Source organism: Coregonus clupeaformis, chromosome 16 (genome assembly GCF_020615455.1).
Source record: "Coregonus clupeaformis isolate EN_2021a chromosome 16, ASM2061545v1, whole genome shotgun sequence".
Lineage (NCBI taxonomy): Eukaryota > Metazoa > Chordata > Actinopteri > Salmoniformes > Salmonidae > Coregonus > Coregonus clupeaformis.
In genome coordinates, this window is record NC_059207.1 from 4,431,589 (window position 1) to 4,457,977 (window position 26,389).

General features: G+C 45.0%; 1 protein-coding gene across 4 annotated transcripts; it reads right to left on the bottom strand.

Moving 5' to 3' along the window:
* Positions 1-1,925: 1,925 nt before the first annotated feature.
* fxr2 (fragile X mental retardation, autosomal homolog 2) lies at positions 1,926-25,974 on the bottom strand. 4 transcript variants are annotated; one of them, XM_041884088.2, is made up of 17 exons: positions 25,331-25,974; positions 22,511-22,563; positions 20,809-20,902; positions 19,683-19,754; positions 17,527-17,675; positions 17,179-17,272; positions 16,810-16,926; positions 14,985-15,155; positions 14,790-14,868; positions 14,499-14,608; positions 13,709-13,795; positions 6,730-6,958; positions 5,662-5,841; positions 5,153-5,353; positions 4,922-5,026; positions 4,653-4,738; positions 1,926-4,553 (listed from the first exon to the last, which is right to left on the bottom strand). In XM_041884088.2, the coding sequence occupies exons 1-17, from the start codon at positions 25,379-25,381 to the stop codon at positions 4,446-4,448; spliced, it is 1,986 nt and encodes a 661-aa protein (XP_041740022.1). In that variant the 5' UTR covers positions 25,382-25,974; the 3' UTR covers positions 1,926-4,445. The 4 variants fall into 4 exon arrangements, with proteins under 4 accessions (XP_041740022.1, XP_041740021.1, XP_041740020.1 ...); XM_041884087.2 differs by having other exon boundaries at positions 19,668-19,754; XM_041884086.2 differs by having other exon boundaries at positions 14,451-14,608; positions 25,331-25,973.
* Positions 25,975-26,389: the final 415 nt, after the last annotated feature.

Below are 26,389 nucleotides of genomic sequence, written 5' to 3' on the forward strand. Positions count from 1 at the left end.
ATTTTTACAACAATTGTTTACAGATTATTTCACTAATAATTCACTGTATCACAATTCCAGTGGGTCAGAAGTTTACATACACTAAGTTGACTGTGCCTTAAAAACAGCTTGAAAAATTCCAGAAAAATGATGTCATGGCTTTAGAAGCTTCTATTAGCTTAATTGACATAATTTGAGTCAATTGGAGGTGTACCTGTGGATGTATTTCAAAGCCTACCTTCAAACGCAGTGCCTCTTTGCTTGACATCATGGGAAAATCAAAAGAAATCAGCCAAGACCTCATAAAAAAATTGTAGACCTCCACAAGTCTGGTTCATCCTTGGGAGCAATTTCCAAACGCCTGAAGGTACCACGTTCATCTGTACAAACAATAGTACGCAGGTATAAACATCATGGGACCAAGCAGCCGTCATACCGCTCAAGAAGGAGACGTGTTCTGTCTCCTAGAGATGAACGTACTTTGGTGAGAAAAGTGCAAATCAATCCCAGGACAACAGCAAAGGACCTTGTGAAGATGCTGGAGGAAACAGGTACAAAAGTATCTATATCCACAGTAAAACAAGTCCTATATCGACATAACCTGAAAGGCCGCTCAGCAAGGAAGAAGCCACTGCTCCAAAACCGCCATAAAAAAACCCAGACTGGGTGGGGACAAAGATCGTACTTTTTGGAGAAATGTCCACTGGTCTGATGAAACAAAAATATAACTGTTTGGCCATAATGACCATCGTTATGTTTGGATGAAAAAGGGGGATGCTTGCAAGCCGAAGAACACCATCCCAACCGTGAAGCATGGGGGTGGCAGCATCATGCTGTGCGGGTGCTTTGCTGCAGGAGGGACTGGTGCACTTCACAAAATAGATGGCATCATGAGGAAGGAAAATTATGTGGATATATTGAAGCAACATCTCAAGACATCAGTCAGGAAGTTAAAGCTTGGTCGCAAATGGGTCTTCCAAATGGACAATGACCCCAAGCATACTTCGAAAGTTGTGCCAAAATGGCCTACAAACCTAACTCAAACCAGCTCTGTCAGGTGGAATGGGCCAAAATTCACACAACTTATTGTGGGAAGCTTGTGGAAGGCTACCCAAAACATTTGACCCAAGTTAAACAATTTAAAGGCAATGCTACCAAATACTAATTGAGTGCATGTAAACTTCTGACCCACTGGGAATGTGATGAAATAAATAAAAGCTGAAATAAATCACTCTCTACTATGATTGACATTTCACATTCTAAAAATAAAGTGGTGATCCTAACTGACCTAATACAGGGAATTTTTACTAGGATTAAATGTCAGGAATTGTGAAAAACTGAGTTTAAATGTATTTGGCTAAGGTGTATGTAAACTTCCGACTTCAACTGTATATATATATATATATATATATATATATATATATAGTGCCATGAGACTAACAAGATCCAGGGTGCCGTGCTGCCTCAGCCATAATGGGTCAGATCTAAATGCTCAGCGACTGCTTTCTTTCTTATTAACAGAGCTCTTTTCTGTATGTAGACATCAATGTAAAGCTGCTGTAGAACAGGGTTTCCCAAACTCGGTCCTGAGGCCCCCCCTGGGTGCACGTTTTGGTTTTTGCCCTAGCACTACACAGCTGTCTCAAATAACCAACTCATCAAACTTTGATTATTTGAATCAGCTGTGTAGTGCTAGGGCAAAAACCAAAACGTGCACCGAGGGGGGGCCTCAGGACAGTTTAGGGAAATCCTGCCGTAGAAGACTATAATAATAATATAATATGCCATTTAGCAGACGCTTTTATCCAAAGCGACTTACAGTGTAAAGGTTGGCATTAGACTAAACTATTCAATGTTCCTGTCATCAGGTGAGTGATAAGTGATTTCAGTTATCAGTCCAAGGTTTGTGTGTCAAATGTTCTTGATTTAGCCAAATGTACAAATGCTTATCAAAAAATGAAGTTTCTTTATTGCCATCAGAACATGAGTGAGAAGACCAGCCTACCTGACACTGAGGAGTTGACAGTCCCGAAACAGTACTACTAGCATACACACACTGAAAGGTCAACATTCTCTCCACCCAGAAAGACATGGGGATAGTGAGCCACAAGCGGCAGATAGTATTAAACAAACACAACTGAGTGGTATACATTTCACAGTAAAACAAGACTAAGTGCTCCATCTTTCTCAAATCTTACATGCAGGCATGCACAAATGAACCAAAGGTAGAAATACTCAGTGCGCTGCTCATACTGACGCATTAAAACACCCACAGTTGAACCCAAAGGGGTCAATTAATCTGTGTGATTTTAATTCAGTAAACACCATCCCATCCCTAATTAGCCTCAATACTTGTGTGATCACCTATCATGCTCAATGTTTCCCTCGTTAAATACTTATCGTAATACTCAGTGTAGGAAACAATTACACTAAGGAGATGGCTTTTATTTTATTCTTAGTCATCCTTGTAAAAAGGCGGCCATATTGTGGGTGAATTTGAGTGGTGGAAAGGTATTCAGAAGCCACAACAGTACTTAAGTGTCTAAGGTGTGGATTCTAAAAGACATTCAAAGGTGGACATTAGCAGCAGTTCTAGTAGTGGATGAAATAATGGTGAAACAGAAACTTAAACCCTCTCCCTCGTGCAAAGCTAGTGCTGAATGATCATGCAGTTGGTTTGTTGATTGATTTAGAAAAATAGTGCGAACTCAGAAGAAATCAATCAGTTCATCTCAAAAGACAGTTGTTGATTTCATTTCCATTTTATTTCATATTTTCTATGTGGAAAGAACAAAACGTAGTTGAGAGCGGTAACCAAGACAGTAACATGAGCCACCGAGGGTTTCTGAGTCACTCCCCCCTCCCTCCCGCCCCTTGCCTGTCGACCACCACCTTTAGGAACAGGACAACCACCTCGCTTATAGTTTCTCAAAACACTCATTTCTCCTTCGACCGCAACGCGCAGGCATCCACACTGACTGAACCCCACCACCCGTGACTGAATTGCAACAGTGTCGTGGTGCGGTCCTGCACGGTTTGTGCATCTGTGTAAGCCTGCGTGTGTATGGCTCTACTCATCCCTTATGAAGCTGTGCGCATCACAGTCAGTCTGCCTGTCTCCTACCCCACCCGCGCTACACGGACCATTCTAGAAGGGTGAAACAACGTGGCTCGATTTCAACAGTCTACCTCCCTCCCCTCGTGGTCATCGTGGCGTGTACGTTCAGACCGCCATGCTGCAGTTCACCCAGGCATTAGTTAGTGTGGCTGGAAGCTAGAGCGCCGTGCTACCCTACCTCCCTATTCCACACTGCTTGTGGGCCAGGAGAAAGAGGCACTAAAGTTATCTTGTTTAAAATCTAAATCAATCCATAGATCATCAAGTCCTTAATCACTCATTGTCGGTCAGTCTGTCTGTAAGGCTGTGTAGGGACAGCCCTGGACACTAGTGTCAAACATTGGAGACGGGAAGTGACGCAACACTTCTTCCTACCCGCCCAGCAAATAGAGCGGCCTCGCCTGCCTTTTTGACCTCACCACTGACCCAGGGCTATGTTCCAAGAATTCTGCGTTCTCATCCCTCCCGATTTTAATCATGTGGTTGCCAGCTCTCTCAACTGTGCACACGTACGTACAAACACACAATCACACACACACAGCCCAAACGCTGTCCAGTCCACTCTCACTGAGGACAAGCGCCTTGAATTTTTTGTTTGGCACCAGACTCTCTGGCCAGTTACTCGTTCCCTTGTTTTCTGTCCTACCACAGTTAACACCTCTGCACTCGTTTAACTCCCATTCCTTCGCTACTGGTCTGTTCTCTCTGAGCAAAAAATAAAATAAAAACCCCTTTCCTGTGAAACAAAACTCAACAATGAACTTTTTTTCAAATTCAAGGCACAATGTCTATCAATAATCCCATCTGTCTGTCCATCATCACCAACCGACGTTTAGGCCAGGGTACGTAGCACTCCTGTCACTTGTTCTTCACCTCTTGGACTCATCCGCCTATCCCTCCCTTTCTCCAGTTGGCATCTATCCTCCTCTCCTCTGGACTTTTAGAGATGCATCTGTTTGAATGGGAGAGCGACCACAAGTCCAAACCAGTGATAACATCAAAATAAAACAAAAATAACAACAACAAAAAAAGTCTCGTCCTGTTTTCTGTGATTCAGTTCTCTTTTATAATCAAGTCACATCCACCAGCCCTTTTGGCAAGCTAGTTGTTTTTTAAAATAAGCACTAAGTACTGATAGATAGGATAACATACACCGTTACGTGTGTTTAAGATGCGTTTGTCGTTTTTTTGTACTTTTTCTCTCCCCCTCTCTCGCTCATAGTATGAATCAGGTATTTTGTTGTTTTTCACTCATCTGTTTTAAGGTTTAAGTAAATGCAAGCAGGGACAGAGTTTGCCATGAAGTCTTGCTCTAGACGTGGGTTTTTAGGGGGCGGGACCTAGTCCTCTACGAGACGCCGTTGACCAGGGTCTCGCTGGGCGTGGCCATGCCGTTGCTAGGGGACCGCATTGTGGGCGCCGTGAGCTCATCCCTCTTGGCGCAGCTCCCGTTCTCCTGGGGAAACAGCAGAGGAAGGGAAACTGTCAGTTTAACAAGTTGCTATAAGCTGATATCTTCTACTGTGTGTGTGTGTGTGTGTGTGTGTGTGTGTACCTTGGGCTCGGGAGCAGCGAGTGTCTCCTGGGGAAGGTTCTGTCGGCTCTGCGACTCGGCGCGGGAGATGTAGTCTGCCACGGTCACTACAGACAAGAACCCAGAGAACAGTGATTTCAACAGGATATACAGTTTAATGACAAAACCAGCGCAACACAGTGAGGAATGAGACTAAGGAAGGATACGGTAGAATAGATCAGAATACCATTTTCCTTTAAGGTCCAGACTGACAACCGGGAGAGAGGTTTGGGAAGTCTGACACTACTCACCCTCGGCTGGCTGTCTGTCACGGCTGGAGGATCCTCCCTCGGGGTGGTTTCCACGGTTACGGCGGCGGCGGCTCCTGTTGCGGCGCTGGGGTCGGCCCTCCTCGTCTGATTTTTAAAAAAGGAGAGGGAGGAAGTATGAGAAACTAAACTTTAACACTTCAACTTCAAACTAGTCACACAGCATAACCAACTGGCACTCTACAAAATGTCCGCCCTCTCCAGACTTCCTACCCAGTCCGTTCTCGTTGGGTCCGGCCTGGCTGTCTGACTCTGTGGCGGCGGCGTCCATCACGCTCGGCTCCTGGTCGTTACGGCGACGGCGGGAGCGTCTCCTGCGGTCTACTCCTCCCACTCCCTCACTGGTGTCCGTATCGCCCTGCTCACCCTCACCCTCCAGCAGGGAGAACGGGTTGCTGTCCGGGTCCCTCAGCACTGACCAGGAGAGAGGAGCGAAAGAAAAAGTGAGGCCTAGCATATTAAACTGCACCACCTTCCAGTCATAATGAAGGAAAACTTGACCATGAGGTTTGACCTGAAAGATCCCAGTATAACCAAGGACCGATTGATTAATTACAGCACACCGGAACAAAACATTGGTTACAGAATACGCAAAATGACGTTTCTCATTGAACAAGGTCAGGAAGTCCCTCCCCATTTCAGTTTGTTTTCTTCTATTTGGTGCCCAATGAATACGACCCAGTACCCCAGCTTGGACTATTAATTAGCCTGCTGTATTGCACCTGCGCTGATAGAGTTGGTAGTCCTTGAGGTGGGTCCTCCGCGGCCCCGTCCGGTGTTGGATCCACGGCCCCTGCCACCCCGACGGGAACCCCTCTCATCTCCGCCCACGCCTCGGGGCCGCTGGTCACGCTCGTTGAGGTCCTCGGACTCAGAAGCGTTGGACTGCTCAGAGTTGGTGCCTGGAAAACACACAGAGTAAGGGGCAGCTAGAGACTAAACTTCAACAGACAATAGTATAGATTAGTAAATTAGCAGCTCTAAAATGTTTTGTTCTGACAGAGATGGAGTGAAATAAACAGATGCCGAGAGGGGGATAAAGGTGTGAGTGAAGCAGGAATGGGATGTGGGGTGTTTTGTACAAAAGTGTAGTTTTTAGTCCCAAGTGTGTGTCGTGTACCAGTTGTCTCAGCAGAAAACCCATGAGAGAACACCAAATAGTGTCAGACTGGTTGATGTTCACTGCAGCAAAGCTCAACATTTAACCAGATATTCATGTCAACTACTGACAGTGTAGCCTGCAAACACCAAGTTCACACAGAACCAAACTATCCACTTGTACTCAAAATTATGATTTGCTGTTTTAGATGGAAGCATGCGCAGATTGTTGGGTTGATAGATTGTAAATTACTGTTTTATAGCTTTACATTCTATAGATTGTTTTTATATCCTTAGAGATTGAAACTAGTGTTCGGGACAAGCTCTGTGTATGAGAAGAGTAGTTATTTAGTGGACTGTAGGTATGTGTAATCCCAATAGCTCAAGGCCTCTCCTGACTGATGAGAAGTCCTTTGATATGTACGGAGGAGCATGGAGAAATCCTGGGTGATGGAAAAGTAAATCTTTGTGGAAGGGAGGGGGTGAGAGCTCAGGGTACAAGTGGACACTAGTCTGCTAAATGACTAAAATTTAAATGTATTCAGCTGTACACCTTCGCTGAGTAAACATTTGAAACGTCACTCAGTTTGGCCTCTTGTATGATAAATGTTTGTATATTGAGATATTGGTCTTATCAGATTATAGAATGCAGTTAGCAGTGAGGCATCATGGGAGTTGTAGTCTAGTCTCACCATATCCAGAGTACTGGCTGTTGGAGGGCCTGCGTCCTCGGCCACGGCCTCCATAGGTGCGGGAGGTGTGGAGGTTGGTGGAGTTGCTGCTCTCGTCTGTCAGGTAGCCCTTCTCCCTGTCCCCGGGGCCGGTGCCCCCGACCCGACTAGGGGGGGCACGGTACCCCACCCCGATCTGACGGAGCTGCTCGTCAATCTGCAGCCGCTCCAGACGCAGTTGCTCCACTTCCTGTTAGACAAAGACGGACGTTAGAACATATAACTAGGTAGATTCCTATAGGGCAGAGAGACAGAGGTACATGTTAGGACATACAGTGCCTATAGAAAGTCTACACCCCCTTAAACTTTTCATATTTTGTTGCGTTATAAACTGGGATTGAAATACATTTAATCCATTCAATTTACGACAGATTTTCATGCGGATATTCTCAAATCTGCCTAAAACAATGTGCATTTTCCCACCAGAGATGTTTCCATCAAACAGAGTTTTTGCGGATAAAAGGCTGTGCATGATGACGTAGTGCACACAAAAATAACTTCTGCCATTAAATTCCCATGTACCGAATCATAAGTACAAGTTAAATGGGTTTCCATCGCATTTAACGGACAGTTGCGTTGTATTGCCAATGTGTTCACTCTGGTCTTGGCACAAGCGCTCTAGCTAACAGCTTGCACATACAGTGCGGGTAGTTGACCTACATTGAGATTATTATGGAGAAGAGCGATATTATTTGCATTTGTCAAACAGACCCTCAATATTTATTGGAATGGAGTATCAACCTCATCACCTAGCACAGTCACCACACTGTGAAGTTCACGTAACTTACTTCATATGTAGCCCAATAAACTGTGGTTTCCCGAGACGTAGTGGGAGGACCACACAACATATGGCGTGACTCCAAGTTTACTTCGATATGATGGTTATTCTATCAATATTTGCGCGTAAAGGCATTTCCGCCATTTCTCGCATAATTAATTTTACAGACACAAAAAGAGCCCATGTCGAACAAAGAAATTGTCTGTCGGAATTTATAAAATTGTACTAGCATTTCATGTTACCATCAGCCTGGTCGTGACTTTTTTCACGCGTCAGGTAATTCATCTGCATGAAATGGTTGGAAACGTGGTTATTGATCTACACAAAATACAAAAATAATTATTGTAATAACTAAAATAGTCATAGCATAAGTATTCACCCCTTTGTTTAGGCAAGCCAGAATTAGTTCAGAAGTCAAATTTGGCTGTTATATAGACTCACTGTGCGAAATAGGGGTTGACATGACTTTTTATGTCCCCCATACATACATAATGTCCCGCAGTCAAGTATTGAATTTCAAGCACAAATTCAACTACAAAGACCAGGGAGCTTTTTGAAAGCCTCATAAAGAAGGGCAGTGATTGGTAGATGGGTAACAATAACAAATCTGACATTGAATAGATCTTTAAGCATGGTCAAGTTAATAATTATGATTTATTAAACCACCCAGACACATTAAAGATGCAGTCATCCAGCTGAACTGAGCTGCAGGACAGGAAGGAAACTGCTTAGGGATGTCACCATGAGGCCATTGGTGATTTTAAAGCAGCTACAGCGTTCAATGGCTGTGATTGGACAAAACAGAGGATGGATTAACATTGTAGTGAATCCACAATAATGAGCGTGAAAATAATAAAAATATACAGAATATTCCAAAACATCAAACCAAATGTTATTTGTCAAATGCGCCGAATAGAACAACCTTACCGTGAAATGCGTACTTACGAGCCCTTAACCAACAATGCCATATGTACGAAATTTGCTAAATAAACTAAAAGGAAAAATAGTAACAAAATAACGAGGCTATATACAGGGGGTACCGGTACAAAGACAATGTGCAGGGCACGGGTTAGTCGAGGTAAATGTAGGTTAAGTGACTATGCATAGATAAAAGAGCAGCAGTGTATGTGAAGAATGTGAAGGAATGTGAATGTACAGTATGTGTGTGGCGTCAATACGCGTGTGTGTGTGTGTGTTTAGAGTCCAGTGAATGTACGTCGAGCCAGAGCAAGAGAGTCAGTGCAAAAAATAAGAATAAATAAGAAAATAAGGTGGTCAATGCAAAGAGTCCGGGTAGCCATTTGATTAACTGTTCAGCAGTCTTAAGCTTTGGGGGTAGAGGCTGTAAAGGAGTCTTTTGGTCCCAGACTTGGCGCTCCGGTACCGCTTGCCTGTGCGGCAGCAGAGAGAACAGTCTATGACTAGGGTGGAGTCTGACAAGTTTTAGGGCCTTCCTCTGACACCGCCTGGTATAAAGGTCCTGAATGGCAGGAAGCTCGGCACAAGTGATGTACTGGGCCGTACATACTACTCTCTGTAGTGCCTTGCAGTCGGATGCAGAGCAGTTGCCATACCAAGCGGTGATGCAACCAGTCAGGATGCTCTCGATGGTGCAGCTGTAGAACTTTGAAAATATTTGGCATGGGACCTCAGATCCTCAGCCTCCTGAGTGGAAACAGGCATTGTTGTGCCCTCTTCACGACTGTGTTGGTGTGTTTGGACCATGATAGATCCTTAGTGATGTGGACGCCAAGGAACGTTAAGCTCTCGACCCACTCCACTACAGCCTCGATGTGAATGGGGGCGTTCTTGGCCCTCCGTTTCCTGTAGTCCACGATCAGCTCCTTTGTCTTGCTCACGTTGAGGGAAAGGTTGTCCTGGCACCACACTGCCAGGTCTTGGACCTTGTCCCTACAGGCTGTCTCAGTCGTCGGTGATCAGGCCTACCACCGTCATGTTGTCTGCAAACTTGGTGTTGGAGTCATGCGTGGCCACAGTCGTGGGAGTACAGGAGGGGACTAAGCATGCACCCGAGGAGGCCCCCGTGTTGAGGGTTAGCGGGGTGGCCTGTCAGGAAGTCCAGGATCAAGATGCAGAGGGAGGTGTTCAGTCCCAGGATCATTAGCTTAGTGATAAGCTTGGAGGGCACTATGGTGTTGAACGCCGAGCTGTAGTCAAGGTGTGAAAGGGCAGTGTGAAGTGCAATAGAGAATGCGTCATGTTTCAGAGCGATTTACAGTAGTGAGTGCATACATTTTTGTAATTTTACATACTGGTCCCCGTGGGAATCGAACCCACAACCCAGGCCGTTGCAAACACAATGCTCTTCCAACTAAGCCACATGGGAGACATGCATATGTATGCAACAAGGCACTATAGTAATACTGCAAAAACAACACGGCAAAGGCCTACACTTTTTGCAAAGCCTTATGTTTGGGGCAAATCCAACATAACACATCACTGAGTAGCTGGCTCCTTATTTTCAAGCATGCTGGTGGCTGCATCATGGTATGGGTATGCCTGACATTGGCAAAGACGGGGGAGTTTTTCAGGATGAAAATAAACGGGATGAGCTAAGAACAGGCAAAATCCTAGAGGAAAACCTGCTGCAGTCTGCTTTATACCATACACTGGGAGAGGAATTCACCTTTCAGCAGGACAATAACCTACAAAGCCAAATCTACACTGCAATTGCTTACCAAGACAGTGAATGTTCCTGAGTGGCCAATGGCAAGACTTGAAAATTGCTGTTCCCCAACAACTTGACAGAGCGTGAAGAATTTAAAAAAAAAAATGGGCAAATATTGCACAATATAGGTGTGCAAAGCGCTGATGAGACTTACGCAAGAAAACTCACATCTAATCGCTGCAAACAGTGTTTCTAACATGTCTTGACTCAGGGATGAATATTTATCTAATAAAAGGTATATTAGCGTTTTATTTCTCATGAATCTTTTTTTTGTAGAAAAATTGTATTCCACTTTGACATTACACAGTATTGTGTAGATCGTTGACAAAATTACAATGAAATGCATTTTAATCCCACTAAATCCGTATGGGTGTAGACTATGTGGACTGGCAAACATCTACAGTGAGGGAAAAAAGTATTTGATCCCCTGCTGATTTTGTACGTTTGCCCACTGACAAAGAAATGATCAGTCTATAATTTTAATGGTAGGTTCATTTGAACAGTGAGAGACAGAATAACAACAACAAAATCCAGAAAAAAGCATGTCAAAAATGTTATAAATTGATTTGCATTTTAATGAGGGAAATAAGTATTTGACCCCTCTGCAAAACATGACTTAGTACTTTGTGGCAAAACCTTTGTTGGCAATCACAGAGGTCAGACGTTTCTTGTAGTTGGCCACCAGGTTTGCACACATCTCAGGAGGGATTTTGTCCCACTCCTCTTTGCAGATCTTCTCCAAGTCATTAAGGTTTCGAGGCTGACGTTTGGCAACTCGAACCTTCAGCTCCCTCCACAGATTTTCTATGGGATTAAGGTCTGGAGACTGGCTAGGCCACTCCAGGACCTTAATGTGCTTCTTCTTGAGCCACTCCTTTGATGCCTTGGCCGTGTGTTTTGGGTCATTGTCATGCTGGAATACCCATCCACGACCCATTTTCAATGCCCTGGCTGAGGGAAGGAGGTTCTCACCCAAGATTTGACGGTACATGGCCCCGTCCATCGTCCCTTTGATGCGGTGAAGTTGTCCTGTCCCCTTAGCAGCAAAACATCCCCAAAGCATAATGTTTCCACCTCCTGTTGGAGATTTTGTAGTGGACTATGAGATAAAACTGAGTTAATCATGAACATATAGTTAACATTTTCTGTGGCTAGGCAAGAACTTAATCCTGTGGCCTTTTGTCTCTCTCCTCAAACAAAGTGATAAGAGTGGTGCCCGGGTTGAACAGTTTAAACTAAACATGAGTGTTTTTGCAAGATAAGGGATTGATTGAGTGTATTACTATTGATTCTGAACTGAATGAAAGTCAAATTTAGCCGCCACCATAAACAAAGGGAGTGGGCGGAGCAATAAAAGAGCAGGAAACTGAAGAGGGAGGGATTTTAAAGCTAGGGTGTCTGGAGGGTACTATATAAGATGGAGAGAGGGAGGGAGAGGCTACTCTGCAGACCAGCTTCCTTTTATTGAAATTCAATAAAGTAAATCTTGATTCAACAAAAACTCTGTAAGATATTTGATTGTTAATAAAGTATAGTGGTGAATTTCCACAGCACTCCATGTTTGACGGTGGGGATGGTGTTCTTGGGGTCATAGGCAGCATTCCTCCTCCTCCAAACACGGCGAGTTGAGTTGATGCCAAAGAGCTCCATTTTGGTCTCATCTGACCACAACACTTTCACCCAGTTCTCCTCTGAATCATTCTGATGTTCATTGGCAAACTTCAGACGGGCATGTATATGTGCTTTCTTGAGCAGGGGGACTTGCGGGCGCTGCAGGATTTCAGTCCTTCACGGCGTAGTGTGTTACCAATTGTTTTCTTGGTGATCATTGACAAGATCCTCCCGTGTAGTTCTGGGCTGATTCCTCACCATTCTCATGATCATTGCAACTCCACGAGGTGAGATCTTGCATGGAGCCCCAGGCCGAGGGAGATTGACAGTTATTTTGTGTTTCTTCCATTTGCGAATAATCGCACCAACTGTTGTCACCTTCTCACCAAGCTGCTTGGCGATGGTCTTGTAGCCCATTCCAGCATTGTGTAGGTCTACAATCTTGTCCCTGACATCCTTGGAGAGCTCTTTGGTTGGCCATGGTGGAGAGTTTGGAATCTGATTGATTGCTTCTGTGGACAGGTGTCTTTTATACAGGTAACAAACTGAGATTAGGAGCACTCCCTTTAAGAGTGTGCTCCTAATCTCAGCTCGTTACCTGTATAAAAGACACCTGGGAGCCAGAAATCTTTCTGATTGAGAGGGGGTCAAATACTTATTTCCCTCATTAAAATGCAAATCAATTTATAACATTTCTGACATGCGTTTTTCTGGATTTTTTTGTTGTTATTCTGTCTCTCACTGTTCAAATAAACCTACCATTAAAATTATAGACTGATCATTTCTTTGTCAGTGGGCAAACGTACAACATCAGCAGGGGATCAAATACTTTTTTCCCTCACTGTATATGATTTGATAATTCATTTATTTTGCCTACATACAGGGACCCACCCATACTTATGCGCCCTGCTCAAAAGTAGTGCACTACAAAAGGGAATAGGGCGCAATAGGGCGCCATTTGGGATGCAACCTTAGACGGCTTCTGCAGTGTGGACAAGGGGGTGGTCAGTTTAGGAGTCTTAGGGATGGGGCTAAAGTGCACTGACAGCAGTTTACTGGGGCCTTTTGGTTAGGTGGTTGAGGGTGGGGGTGGGGGGTTGGAGGGTGTCACTTCAGAATGCGACAGCTGCCACCGCTGAGCCTTGTGGGAGGTGGCTGACTATGGGTGAGCGGGTGCAAGGATGAGTAGAGGGGGTGTTATTTTTGGAGGCTAGGGTCCAGATATCCTGTAATCTACACTCCTACCCCCTCCTCTCCCCCTTGTCCCAACCCTGAGTAGGGGACTATTTTTAAAAGCACAGGGTAAGGGCAAAATGGAGTCGCTCTCAGCAGCTTTCACATGAGGTAGGTGGAGGAGGGTGGGTGGAGGGGGGACAGGTAACCAATCTGGAATGATCTGACACCTCCACCCACTCCAGACTGCCTCTACTCCCCTCTCCCCATACAGAGGTGATGGTGTGTAGAGTACACAGAAGAATACCAACCAGTGTAAGACACAGTCTTCCATGAGTGTCCACACAAAAGTAGGTAGACTAGAACTTGCCCCTGATTCAGGGTCAGATATTTTTTCATTCCTTTAATGGTTAAGGTTAGCATTGGGGGGTTGGGTAATCTGATCCTAGATCTGTGGGTAAGGGGAACTCCTACCATGCGTGTATATTTCAGGCCATTTGCCCACAGTCATTCAGTGCCTTAGGCTTACTCTTTATATATTCAAAGGCATATAGGGTCAATATATAGCAGAAAGTGTCGTAACAGAGACGGGTCCGATGTTTAATTGACATGAGCAGAGGTCAGGCCTGAGTGCTGCCCCCTATTGGTCTGGCGGTGATCGCTCCCCTCTCAGTGTGTGCGCGTCTCACCTGTAGGTAGGCCACATGGTACTCCAGTAGGGCCTGGGCGTTGCTGATGTTCTCTTTAGTTCCCACAAAGACGAAGGGGACCATGCCCTGGAGAGAAGGAGGAGAGGGTGTGAGAGAGTGGACTGGTAGACTGTTACGCTTCATTATACATTTGGAGGTGGGCGAGTCCTGATGTTTAGTCATGGACATTTGGACACATTTGTGCATTTTCGTAAAGGCCAAAGAAATGGTGTCTTTACGTTGATGTAGAAATACATAGAATGAAAGAGGGTTCTCTTTGAACTGACATTTTCTGAAAAGAAAGTGGACTTGCGTGTACGCTCACAATCACAGGGGAAGCACACTGAACAGTGACATACACCAACCGATGGAGCGACCACAGCCAACCCCCCCCTAGAACGGGTAACGTACAGTACAGACATGCTGTGGAAACTGAAATGGGACAACTGTGACAGCATCGACAGACAGAGCCTATGGATTGCAAAATTCTGGTTACTTCTCCAAAATTCCATAAATCCCGGTTGAAGCATTCCTGCATTTCCTGCTTATTCTCTTGTGATTCCGTGAATCTTCCTACAGGGATTTCTGGAAAACCTCTGCATTTTAGGAATGTTACCGGTATTGTGCAACCTTACAACAGAGTCTAACAGTCAAAAGGACAGCGTTGGTGGTGACGGTGGAAACAGAAGCTAGCACCCTGGTAAGGTTACAGTTGTTTGGGCAGCCCCAGCGCTCCATTCACCTCTTGTTTAGGGGCAGTGTCTTCTCTGCCAGCCCCCTGCCTGCCTACCTCCTCACGGGGAAGCTTTTTGTCATTGTCCCCCTCGATCCGGACCCGCACCACCCCCGACTTGTCCACAATCTCCTGGATGACTTTGCCGTTCTTGCCGATCACTTTGCCTGAAAGAGAAGAGCGAGGTAGAAGAGGGGACATTTGGAAACCAAGGATTAGTTGGAAGAGTCAAGTTTATATCAAATTATAAAAGATGGCACAATTCAGATAGTAATCATTGTTTTTCAATACATGTATATGCAGGACCTTTTCTGATTGACTAAATCATGGGTGTGGGTGTCGACTCACCTACGAGGTTCCTGGGCACCTGGAAGTAGTCTTCTTTGAACTCCAGGAAAACCCTGGCCAGCTTCACTGCTTCTGGGGTCTGCAACGCAAAAACAACATCAATGCAACCTGCTATTAAACACAGAGAGAGAGCGACTGACAGCCTGCCACACACACACATAAAGACCCCGCTCTCACCCAAACATACCCACCCACCTCTCCGTAGATCCTGAAGGTGCAGCTCTCCTCCTCCAGTTCGATGGCGGTGACGCCGGGAACCTTCCTAGCCTGCTGGATGTTGGCACCGTGGGAGCCAATGGCCAGACCCATCAGGTCTTCCCTTACCTTCACCTCCTCCTGGTACGCGGACGCCAGCTGCTTACTGGTCTGGGGGACAAGGACAATAGGGTGTCAGTGTGTGTGTCTACACTACCGGTCAAAAGTTTTAGAACACCTACTCATTCAAGGGTTTTTCTTTATTTTTACTATTTTCTACATTGTAACTAAATCAAAACTATGAAATAACACATATGGAATCATGTAGTACCCAAGAAAGTGTTAAAGAAATCAAAATATATTTTATATTTGAGATTCTTCAAATAGACACCCTTTGCCTTGATGACAGCTTTGCACACTCTTGGCAATCTCTCAACCAGCATCATGAGGTAATCACCTGGAATGCATTTGAATTAACAGGTGTGCCTTCTTAAAAGTTAATTTGTGGAATTTCTTTCCTTCTTAATGCGTTTGACCCAATCAGTTGTGACAAGGTAGGGGGGGGGGTATACAGAAGATTTGGTAAAATACCAAGTCCATATTATGGCAAGAACAGCTCAAATAAGCAAAGAGAAACGACAGTCCATCATTACTTTAAGACATGAAGGTCAGTCAATACAGACAATTTCAAGAACTTTGAAAGTTTCTTCAAGTGCAGTCGCAAAAACCATCAAGTGCTATGATGAAACTGGCTCTCACGAGGACCACCACAGGAATGGAAGACCCAGAGTTACCTCTGCTGCAGAGGATAAGTTCATTAGAGTTACCAGCCTCAGAAAATGCAGCCCAAATAAATGCTTAACAGAGTTCAAGTAACAGACATCAACATCAACTGTTCAGAGGAGACTGCGTGAATCAGCCCTTCATAGTCGAACTGCTGCAAAGAAACCACTACTAAAGGACACCAATAAGAAGAAAAGACTTGCTTGGCCAAGAAACACGAGCAATGGACATTCGACCGCTGGAAATGTGTCCTTTGGTCAGGAGTCCAAATTTGCGATTTTTGGTTCTAACAGCCGTGTCTTTGTGAGACGCGGTATGGGTGAACGGATGATCTCCGCATGTGTATTTCACATCGTAAAGCATGGAGGAGGTGGTGTGATGGTGTGGGGGAGCTTTGCTGGTGACACTGTCTGTGATTTATTTAGAATTCAAGGCACACTTAACCAGCATGGCTACCACAGCATTCTGCAGTAATACGCCATCCCATCTGGTTTGGGCTTAGTGGGACTATCATTTGTTTTTCAACAGGACAATGACCCAACACACCTCCAGGCTGTGTAAGGGCTATTTTACCAAGAAGGAGAGTGACGGAGTGCTGCATCAGATGACCTGGCCTCCACAATCCCCCGACCTCAACCAAATTGAGATGTTTGGGATGAGTCGGACCGGAGAGTGAAGGAAAAGCACCCAACAAGTGCTCAGCATATGTGGGAACTCCATTCCAAGTGAAGCTGGTTGAGAGAATGCCAAGAGTGTTTAAAGCTGTCATCAAGGCAAAGGGTGGCTATTTGAAGAATCTCATTTGTTTAACACTTTTTTGGTTACTACATGATTCCATGTGTTATTTAATAGTTTTGATGTCTTCACTATTATTCTACAAATGTAGAAAATAGTAGAAATAGAGAAAAACCCTTGAATAAGTAGGTGTTCTACATCTTTTGACCGGTAGTGTGCATGTTGATGGCCAGTCTCCAAGTTACATTCTCATGCGTGTTTGAATCTAATTGAATGAACATGAGGGGAGAAGTGTTTGTGTGTATACCTCAAGGTGTTTAGTGGCTTCTTCGTTGCGGGACATGAGCATGAGCTTGGTACGGATGCTGCGGAAGTGCATGTCGCTCAGGAGAGCAGCACGCTTTACTGTTGTCTCGTTCGTTGACTAGAGAAAGAGAAAGTGTTAGTCTGAGAAAGCTGTTTACAGAAAGAAAAGGGACAATACTAAAAAGACTAGCCTTGTAGCACATTCAAAATATGTCTCAGAGTAGGAGTGCTGATCTAGGATCAGGTCCCCCCTGTCCATGTAATCTTACTAATACTGATCTAAAAGGCAAACTGATCCTAGATCAGCACTCCTACTCTGAGAAGCTTAGTGAATACAGGCCCTGAAAGTAGTAGTGGTTGTGATGCTGACCAGCACGATGAGCTCGTGTGAGGCTGCACTGTAGAAAATGCAGTTGGCTCCGATGGCTTTCCTGAAGTCTTTGTGGATGTTGTCGTTCGCACAGCTGTTGGTTAAAAAAAGAACTCGGGTCAAACCACAGTTATTCACAACAACAGTGCACCATGTAGCTACTGTGAGCCTGCCCAAAAAGACAAAGCTCCAATGAAAACATTTCGATGTGTATAACTGTCTAACAAGAACCCCTTCACAGTGGAGTAACATGTTGCCTCTCGTCGTTCAATCTGAGTGCAGTGCTACAGCGCCGCCCCAGTGGTGAGGCTGGTGTAGTGCACTGCCGGGGTCAGAGGTCAAACTCACATGTTCCGTAGGTCTTCTGGGATGGCGATGGGGACCTTGTGGAAGGAGTTTCGGGAGGAAGGGCTGTTGGGGTTTACGGGCCGGATGCGTTCGTGCGTGACTATCTCGTTGTATGTGGCGTCGCAGGCTGCGTACTCGATGACGTAGAACTAAAGGGTTCAAATAGAGAGAGGGTTCTCAGAGATAGCGAAATTGCAAGAGAAAGAAAGCCTAAAAGTATGTACTAAAGAGTATTTAATAAATAGAAAGACCCAGATTCATATAAATATAGGTAAAATAACAAGGATCATAAAATTTATATTTATTTTATACAGAGCATGCATACACATAAGCTCCACCATATACCTTTATTAATAAACAAACAACGTCATTTCAAATAACAAGGGTTCAGAGATTGAGAAATGGCAAGAGAACTAAACGTATATGTGCCGAATAATAAGAAAGGGGGACTATATTGTGTTAGGCTAGACGAGGTACTACTACCCAACTACCTAGGGAGCAAACACGGCAAAAAAAATCAAAAACAGACCAAAAGACTGCAATTACTCATTCCACACACAAGACAACTTACTTCTCCATGACATTGAATATTCATAGGGTTTTGGGGCCAGGTTAATCAGAAATGGCACTTATCTTTAAAATGTAATTCAGCTAAGGTCTTATTCATGTGATAAATGAACCAATAGTCATTTTCCTAGACCCTTCAGAGCAAGAAAGAGAGAGAGATGGAAGTCCACATACCATGCTCTAAGGCCAGTATAAAAACCATCACTCAACAAAGCTGACATTCCAACAAGCCTTTATCGCTGATCAAAATGCAGTGGTAAAATCCAGCATCAAGCCTCACTAAAGGCTTCCCATCCGAAACAGTTCGGAACAGTTTGTGCATATATTATGACGACATTGTGACATTTCTGTTCGTTTTGGTCTTCGGCAAGGTTTTTTTCCGGCTGTTCGTGCACACAAAAATGTTTTGAGCCAAGCCGAAGTTTGGAGCCGAAGTCAACAGTAGGGATTCTTCAATTAAGTGTTTGTCATTCAACGATAGACCACTCGTTTTCATGCAGTGTTTCATTGAGAAATACTGCACCAAACATCTTAGTTAGACGGAAAATTGCGCGACTTAGATCTCCTCCGCGAAATCGTAAACATTTGACAGATTTCTTGAGTCATCTTAGATTAATTCGGACTATTTTGAGGAAATGTATACTGGCTACGGTGTCTCAAGACGAACAAACAGTTCTATTGCCGCTCTCGGTTTTCAAGCAAAGGTCTTTTTTTTTTTTTAAGTATGCGTGCAGACTTGTTCGGTTGGCCTGGCCGATTTAGGTACGGCGCCAGCCAAACCGAAGCATGAGGAAGCCTTAACACCTCCTCAGTCTCATTCTACTGACCCAGGGTCAGTCTGCCTGTCTGGAGGACAAAGTGGTTGCGTCCCAATAGTGCACTACTTTTGGCCAGGGCTCTGGTTAAAACATAGTGAACTGTGACTATATAGTAAGCATAAGCAGTGTGTCAGACAGGGAATAGTGTTTTATGTTAGTCGCTGAATTCCAAAATCAACCTTAGGCTCCTACTCAATAGCCACTCCAGAAGATCTGGGAGGATTGGAAAGGTTTAAACAATGGTAGTTGCTTCAGCTTTCCTTCTCATAGACTAGGTGGGATCTACAGAAGTGCTAGGGGTCAATATGGAATGTAGACTCTGTGTGTCGTCTAGGTGACCCTACAGTATGTGCATGCCTGCTTTAAACACCACGTGCTTCCTGCTGCGTTAGTTAACCCAATTAGCCTACATTAGACTGCTGTCTGTGGGTCTATCCAAAGGGATGACTGAGGGGTATCCCATAGTGGACGGGGCGGGTGTGTAAAACGCTGTTGCATCACACAACATGCACATGACATTGCACAAATGACCACTTCGATTGATCAGGAACATTAAAAGAGGACTATTTCGCAACAATACACCAAAGTCTTGGTTGAGATACAGGGATGTTCATCACCTCTGTTCACATAAGAGCGTAAGACCCGACCATGTTGCACACAAGCACACACACAGGAAAAATATAAAATCACACTCACACAGTGCCCCCCCCTACCGACCCCATGCCGACCCCAGCGTGCACCCGACCCCTAACTCACCAGTCCCTGACTCACCTCTCCCTTCATCATTCTCACCCGGGCCAGCCACCAGCCACATGGCTCCTGATCGTTGGCCCTCGAGTACACCTGTTGGAGGGGTAGACGACAGGAGAGATGATTATACCTAGACAGATGTTTATACCTGCTAGGGTTGCAAAATTCCAGTAACTCCCAGGTTTCCCAGAAATTCTGGATTTCCTGTTTATTTCATCCTGATTCCAGGAATCTTCCCAATGAGATTTCTAAAAAACCTGGAAAGTTACCGTAATTTTGCAACCCTAATACCTGCTTAGGGATGCAGACAGCAAGGATGACACCAGACCAAGGATACCTGGACAATTACAAAAAGAGGGAGGGAGAACTTTCTGAAATCTACCATTTAACATTAACCATCCACTTTACTTTCAGGTCAGGCAAAAGATTGTGTAAAGTGATAATTGTGGATGTATGATATATATGATATTTACAGTGAGATGGAGTTTGTCTCTATGGTGATGATGATGAGAGTGCTGCTGTGATGAAGAATGGAATCCTAGTTGGCTAATCATGTCTAAATTGGACTGTGGTTAATCCGTCTCTACATCGCTCTGCCGTAGTGAACAGGACTCTGGGTAATCTCTGGACTGGCTAGGACCCGGGCTCACGGGTAGTAATCTCCAGCTATGAATGGAATCACGACGGAGGAAGCAAACTAAACCACTGATAGTGATTCATGTGTGGTATGGTATGCTTTATGTGGGCATGGTCATTGCTATCCGGGATCCATGAGACGTCCCCTACCCTTACCTAAACTTAACCCTTTTAAAAATGTCAACTTCAATGGGGCAGGGACATCCCAAAGATCTTGAATAGCACGGACTGTGTGGTAGTAGACTAAACAGGAGGTAGAAACCAACACAGGTAGGAGTTTTCCCTGTCTTTCTGGTCAGGTCACATGGTGAGGAAAAACACCTGGCCCTCAGACAATAATGAAGGGAATTGGTTGCAAAATTCCAGAAACGTTCACAAAATTCCCAGGTTTCCCCAGAATTCCCAGTTGGAAGATTCCTGGAACGTTTCTGGAATCTGTTTTACAACCCTAGCGGGAGATAGCGGTGTCTGGAGAATATGGGGACATAATAACATGAGCAGGCAGACGTACCTCCACCTCCTCTCCCTCGCCAATGTCCTTGTGGTAGTCGGCTGGGGGCGGCAGCCGAACGTCACTGAAGGGCAGCTGTCTCTCTGGTTGCCAGCTTTTTGGGGGGACAGGGAGAGAGGGAGAGAGATAACGGCGAGGAGAGAGCGAGATAGAGATGGGGACAGGGGAAACAAACAAACACCTTTCAGTCACAACAGGAGGAGAAACATCAGCTGACCCCCTCTTCCTGTCATGTGATTTATGAAAGCTCACCTCCTGTCCAACACTTTATATTACACTGACAGACATCAATCACCACACCAGTTAGGTCCAGAATAAAGTGTGTGTGTGTATAGGTGTGTCAGAGCAGGCTGGTGGGAGGAGCTATAGGAGGATGGGCTCATTGTGATGGCTGGAATAAATGGAATGGTACGAAACATAAAACGCATGGAAACAATGTGTTTGACTCTGTTCCATTGATTCCATTCCAGCCATTACAATGAGCACATCCTCCTATAGCTCCTTCCACCAGTCTCCTCTGGGGGGTGTGTGTAGCAGAAACTTCCTGAACACAGACCCTAATGAAAGTACCACAAAGAAACACAGGAGACAGACCAAAAAGCGTGTCAACCCCTAACATAACTAAGGCTTAATAGTTATTCTGCCTGAAGCAGTGTTCTCTAGCTGACAGACAAATCACTTGGTGACAGTCAGTCAGTGGGGGCCAGGGAAAGAGAGTAATGCACATTTACAAGAAGGGGAAAGCCATTAACCTAATAGAGTTACTGGATTATATATGGTAATGATCCTAAGACAACACCTATAATCTACAGTAGATCATTTATCTACGGGAAGACTGTATATATATGATAATCATCAGTAGATTATACAACTAGGATATAAATAATAAATAAAAATAGGATATCCGGTAGGTTAGTAGCGTGTCCTTTTACATAAAACACTCAAAACGAGAGCTCGGTCTAAAAACAGCCCACTGGACTGCGGCTGAGTTCAACCTACTGGCTTCAAATTCACAGAAAGATATTTATGTACAATGTGAGGTGGTTCATCATTGCTGTATTATAGGCTAGCTAGCCGATATAGTGTACAGGTCAACCCTAATTTGAGGTCAAAGTGGTTCAAATATGAACTAGACATTCTTAAAATAGTGTCAAGGAGCAGAAGCAGGCATTCTCATAGAAAGCATGGTTTTCATTCACGTAGTATCTTACACAACCAGCTACTCCAACACTTCCACAAGGCAAGAGGACAGGAGGGAGGGAGGTTGTTGGAACGGCAGAGCCATCCCAAGAATGGCAGGGGCCACTGTCCAGCCCCCCTGCCTGCATACCACAGGGCACTATATTTAGCAGGGGACTATATTTACAGAGTCAACTAGAGAAAGAGGAACGGGGGTAGAAGGAGGGTGGCTAGTGAGATGGGATGGAACAGGACAGGGGGATATGAGTTCCAGAAAGAGGGGGGGGGACAACTATAAAGGGTTTTGTGGACAGCTGTGTCCAGACCACAGGTGGTGCTGAAACAGGGGGATTTCAGGAGGAGGGGGTAAAACTAGGCCAAAGGACTGGGGGAAGAGACTGATGACTTGAGCAGTGTGGCTAGACTGGTGGTAGTGTGTACTAGGATGGATCTTCTGTGAGTCAGTAACCACACAAGCAGAGGGTCTACTCTACACATTATGTCAGAGAGAATGAAAACTTACTTGTTTTCGAATACTATTGTGAGTGAGTCTTCGTGGACATCTTTGATGAACCCCTGAAAAAGAAGAGAAAAACTCAAATGGTATGTTAGCCAACAGTCTACACCCCTGACTGATGGGAGTGCAGAGGGCTTAACGGGGACACTCATAAACCAGGAATTAACTATGACTGTTACTGAAAAGACAGTGTAGCCATCTTGGGGACAGAGAGATATAACATCACTGAAATTTCTCTCTGGCTGTGAGAGCGCTCTGGGGAAGTGGCAAATAACTCAGAATTATCTTGACAGCAGTACAGACAGTCCTGCTGTGGTGGACAGACACATTTATTAAATTAAAATGAGAGCTTGGTGTGTGTTGTCAAGAGGGTAAAAACAGGTCTGACTACATGTGTATCAAAAGTGCACACGACTGTCCCCACTGGAGAAAGTTAGGCGATACTGTATCCTTGATAAACAGCCATTACGAGAGACCCATCCTCCAAATCTGTTCCTCATCCATCACAGTCAGCCCTCCACAAACCTATCACAGTGCCATAAACTCTCCATCAGGGTGGGAGTAGAGTGGAGCGACGTGGGGGGGTTGCCACGGTGCTCAGTGTTACACTGCCTTATATGGGGCCGACGTCGCTGGCAGTGGCACTAGGGCATGAGAGGGAGTGTCAAAGGTGAGGGAGTTTCACCTGCTGGAAATGAAAGGGCCGGCACTTCCCAGGAAAACCTGCTTAGCTTTCAGGAGGCAGTCTGCACGAGCATTAGGCTACGTATGAAATCCCTTAGCATCAGATTCCCTCATATCACACAATCTCACAGTAACTTCTCACAGCTCTGCTGCCGCTTTCTCAGGCCCCAGAGAGAGATGGCCAAAGAGCCAGATGGAAGCCAGATTGAACTGCACTGTCACAACACAAACAGCCACCGTTTGTGTCGCTGTCACTCAAACTGCAGGCATGGGCACAGAGACTGGATAGCTAGTAGCTACCACAGGGTGAAAAAACACTGTCCTGATAGCTGCCTTGGTTGAAGAAAGGAGATAGGCCTAATATCTATATTCCATTATAGGGCCTGCTGAAGTAGCCACATGTGCTGTGTGACGTAATGAAGAGTGTTCCATTCTACTACCAGGTCAAGGGTCAGGCAAACCATTTGGCATGACAGTGATGGTCACATGACCCAGGAGAGCACAGAGGTTAAAGTGGTCATTCATACAGTGATGTCACTCCTTCTCCAGCCATGTGCTGCTCCAGGAGGACTAGAACTCCCCACATGCCCAAAAATGGGTCCGCTCTGGTGTGGGGGTGCCAGGTCTACGCTACACACACCCCTGTCATTACTGGTATAGCAGGATTTTCCTTTTGGCATCTGTGTATGGGTTATTATGATCGTGCAGAAACAACAGCGCTGAAGAGGATTGTAGTTGTGTGTGTTAAGCATGTGCAAGGCATGAGGCATGTTGTCTTCACCTAAACTACCCAACCAATCTGGTTCCTCTGGAAATCATCATCACACCTTTAGAATACACATGGCGAAACAGAACTACTCTAAATATATAGAAAATACCAAAGGTTTTAGGGAACTTGAGGGGTATCAGACAATGGTGTGTTATATGAACAAGAGTGAGAGAGAGGGGAGATAAATAAGGGTGAATGGAACATGTACTTTCAGGACGGAGTGCTAAACTGGCAGCCAGTAAACAGAACAACAGGTGAGAAGAGAGTAAAAATAGTATAAACCATGAGTCAATGATAGGGGAGAGGAACTAGAGAAAAGACAGGAAAGAGTGAGGAAACAAGTGAGCTAGGGGGCTAAACGAAAGAGGTAGAGAATGACAGAATGGAAAGATGAGGGGAGAAGAGGGATAGGAAGAGAGCATGGAGAGGGGGAGGACTACAGTGTTGACTGACTGGCGGAGTGTTGAGATTAGGATCATCTGTTCCACCAACACCTGATTCAGTCCCTCAGTCACTGTCAGCCCTGGGCCATTCAACCCATAGCAAATCACTAGGGCCTATTCAACAGTCTGCCAAGTACACACACTTACACTACAGCAACCATTTGGCACAGACATTGAATGAATTCATTTGACTCAACTTGTCACTAAATAAAAGGACTGACATCCTCATACTGAAAATGAATGCATTGACTTCCCCGTGTTTAGTCACTTACAGTTAGTAGGCCATTGTGGTGTGATTATTTTTTGGTAACAGAGAGTGTCAGTCAGTCACATGGCTATCAAAGTAAGTAATTTGATTCACTGGAATAACAACGCAGGCTGACTCAGCCTACTCATTGGAAAGAGAATTAAAAGAAAAAAAAGATATTGGTCGGGAAAAACCGGGAGAGCAAACAAACAGATCGATATTTCATTTGGTATCAGCATTTCAGATGTGGCATCATTCTACCACCCTCATTCTCGCAAATTTGAGAGGTTAGCTAGCAACTCCAACCAAAGAAAGGAGTGCCCGAGATGTTTGGCGATGCCAGAATAGGTAGCTAACTGGCTAACGTTAGCTAACTGAACAGCCCAAACAGACAAAGCATAGCCAAGACATTTGGAATTTAGCTAGCAAAAACAGGCCACGACAAGCGTTCACCACAATGGCCAACCCTGACGAAGAAGAAATCTACGAATAGCGACCTTATCATTTGATGTTGGGCCTACTCAATGAATGATGCGACCCGAATCTGCCAGCTAGCTAACGACGATATTCTAACTAGCTAGTTACTGTAGTTAAAACAAAACACTGTCGACAGATTCATATGTGTAATTGTCTAACGTCAACTAGCGCATTACTAACTTAGTTACACTAGTTATTTCCTTTACCTTGTAGAAGGCCCCGTTCGAACCGCGAACCTCCACCGCCAGCCCGTCCATAGTAGTCGGTAACGTTAGGTCCCCACGACTGGTCTTTTCTGAAGCCGCTACGACTCCGTGCGGTTCCGGTACCACCCCCAGCTTCGCAGCCGCTGGCCCGTCGCCGCTCTCCAACCGCTTGTGGATTTCCAGTGTTTCGGGTGGTGGAGGGAGAGGGGTGAAGGGGGTTGGGGACTTGGGTGTTAATGGGATCAACAGATAGGTAGATACAGTCTCCAGCAAACTATCGATAGCTTTGTTAGCTGGCGTGCAACCGCACAAGCAAGGTGCTGTCCTGCGTTGAGACGGGGACCGCGGCGGTCAAGTTGCAATGTGCTTCAAAGCTAGTAAACTAATAATGCTAGCTTGCTACGTGAGGGAAATGTTAGCTATCACCAACGCCTTGATTCCGTCACTTGCGGGGATGTTAAAACAGGCGTATAAATGTGAAATTTTTGTAGAAAGACGTCGCAGGGATTCCTTTATTTTATTTTGAAGTACAATTTTGCTAGGAAGAATCCTCCCGAAAAAAGCGTTTGTGATGCACTATCGCCCGGCAACTCCTTCCACTCCAACCACCCGTCCCCTCAAACGCACGCCGAGGTACTGAATGACCTCGAAAATCCCACCCCTCACTCTTGAAAGATCCACCCAAAATGACATACTGAATTATCATTGGTCAAAATAATCGTCAATCAACTACATTTGTAAAAATTGGATCAACAGTTAGAGGCTAGTCAGTGTATTATCCAATAAATGAACCAAATATCAATTTTAGTAATCTCTATTGGAGATAATGCCTATCAATTATGTTGCCCAAATTAACGGGCTCTTATCCTGAGTTTATAACCAAATTATCCACATATGACTGAGAAAAATCCACTTGAACTGCCCTCCAACTCCTAATTACTAGTAGGAAACTCATCCATCATCCTGAGCTCCCACTTCTCCAACATGCTGTCCTCTGACGTCACCTACTAAGGAAATGACCACGATAACAGCATTTTCGGCAGTTAAATTCAACAAAAC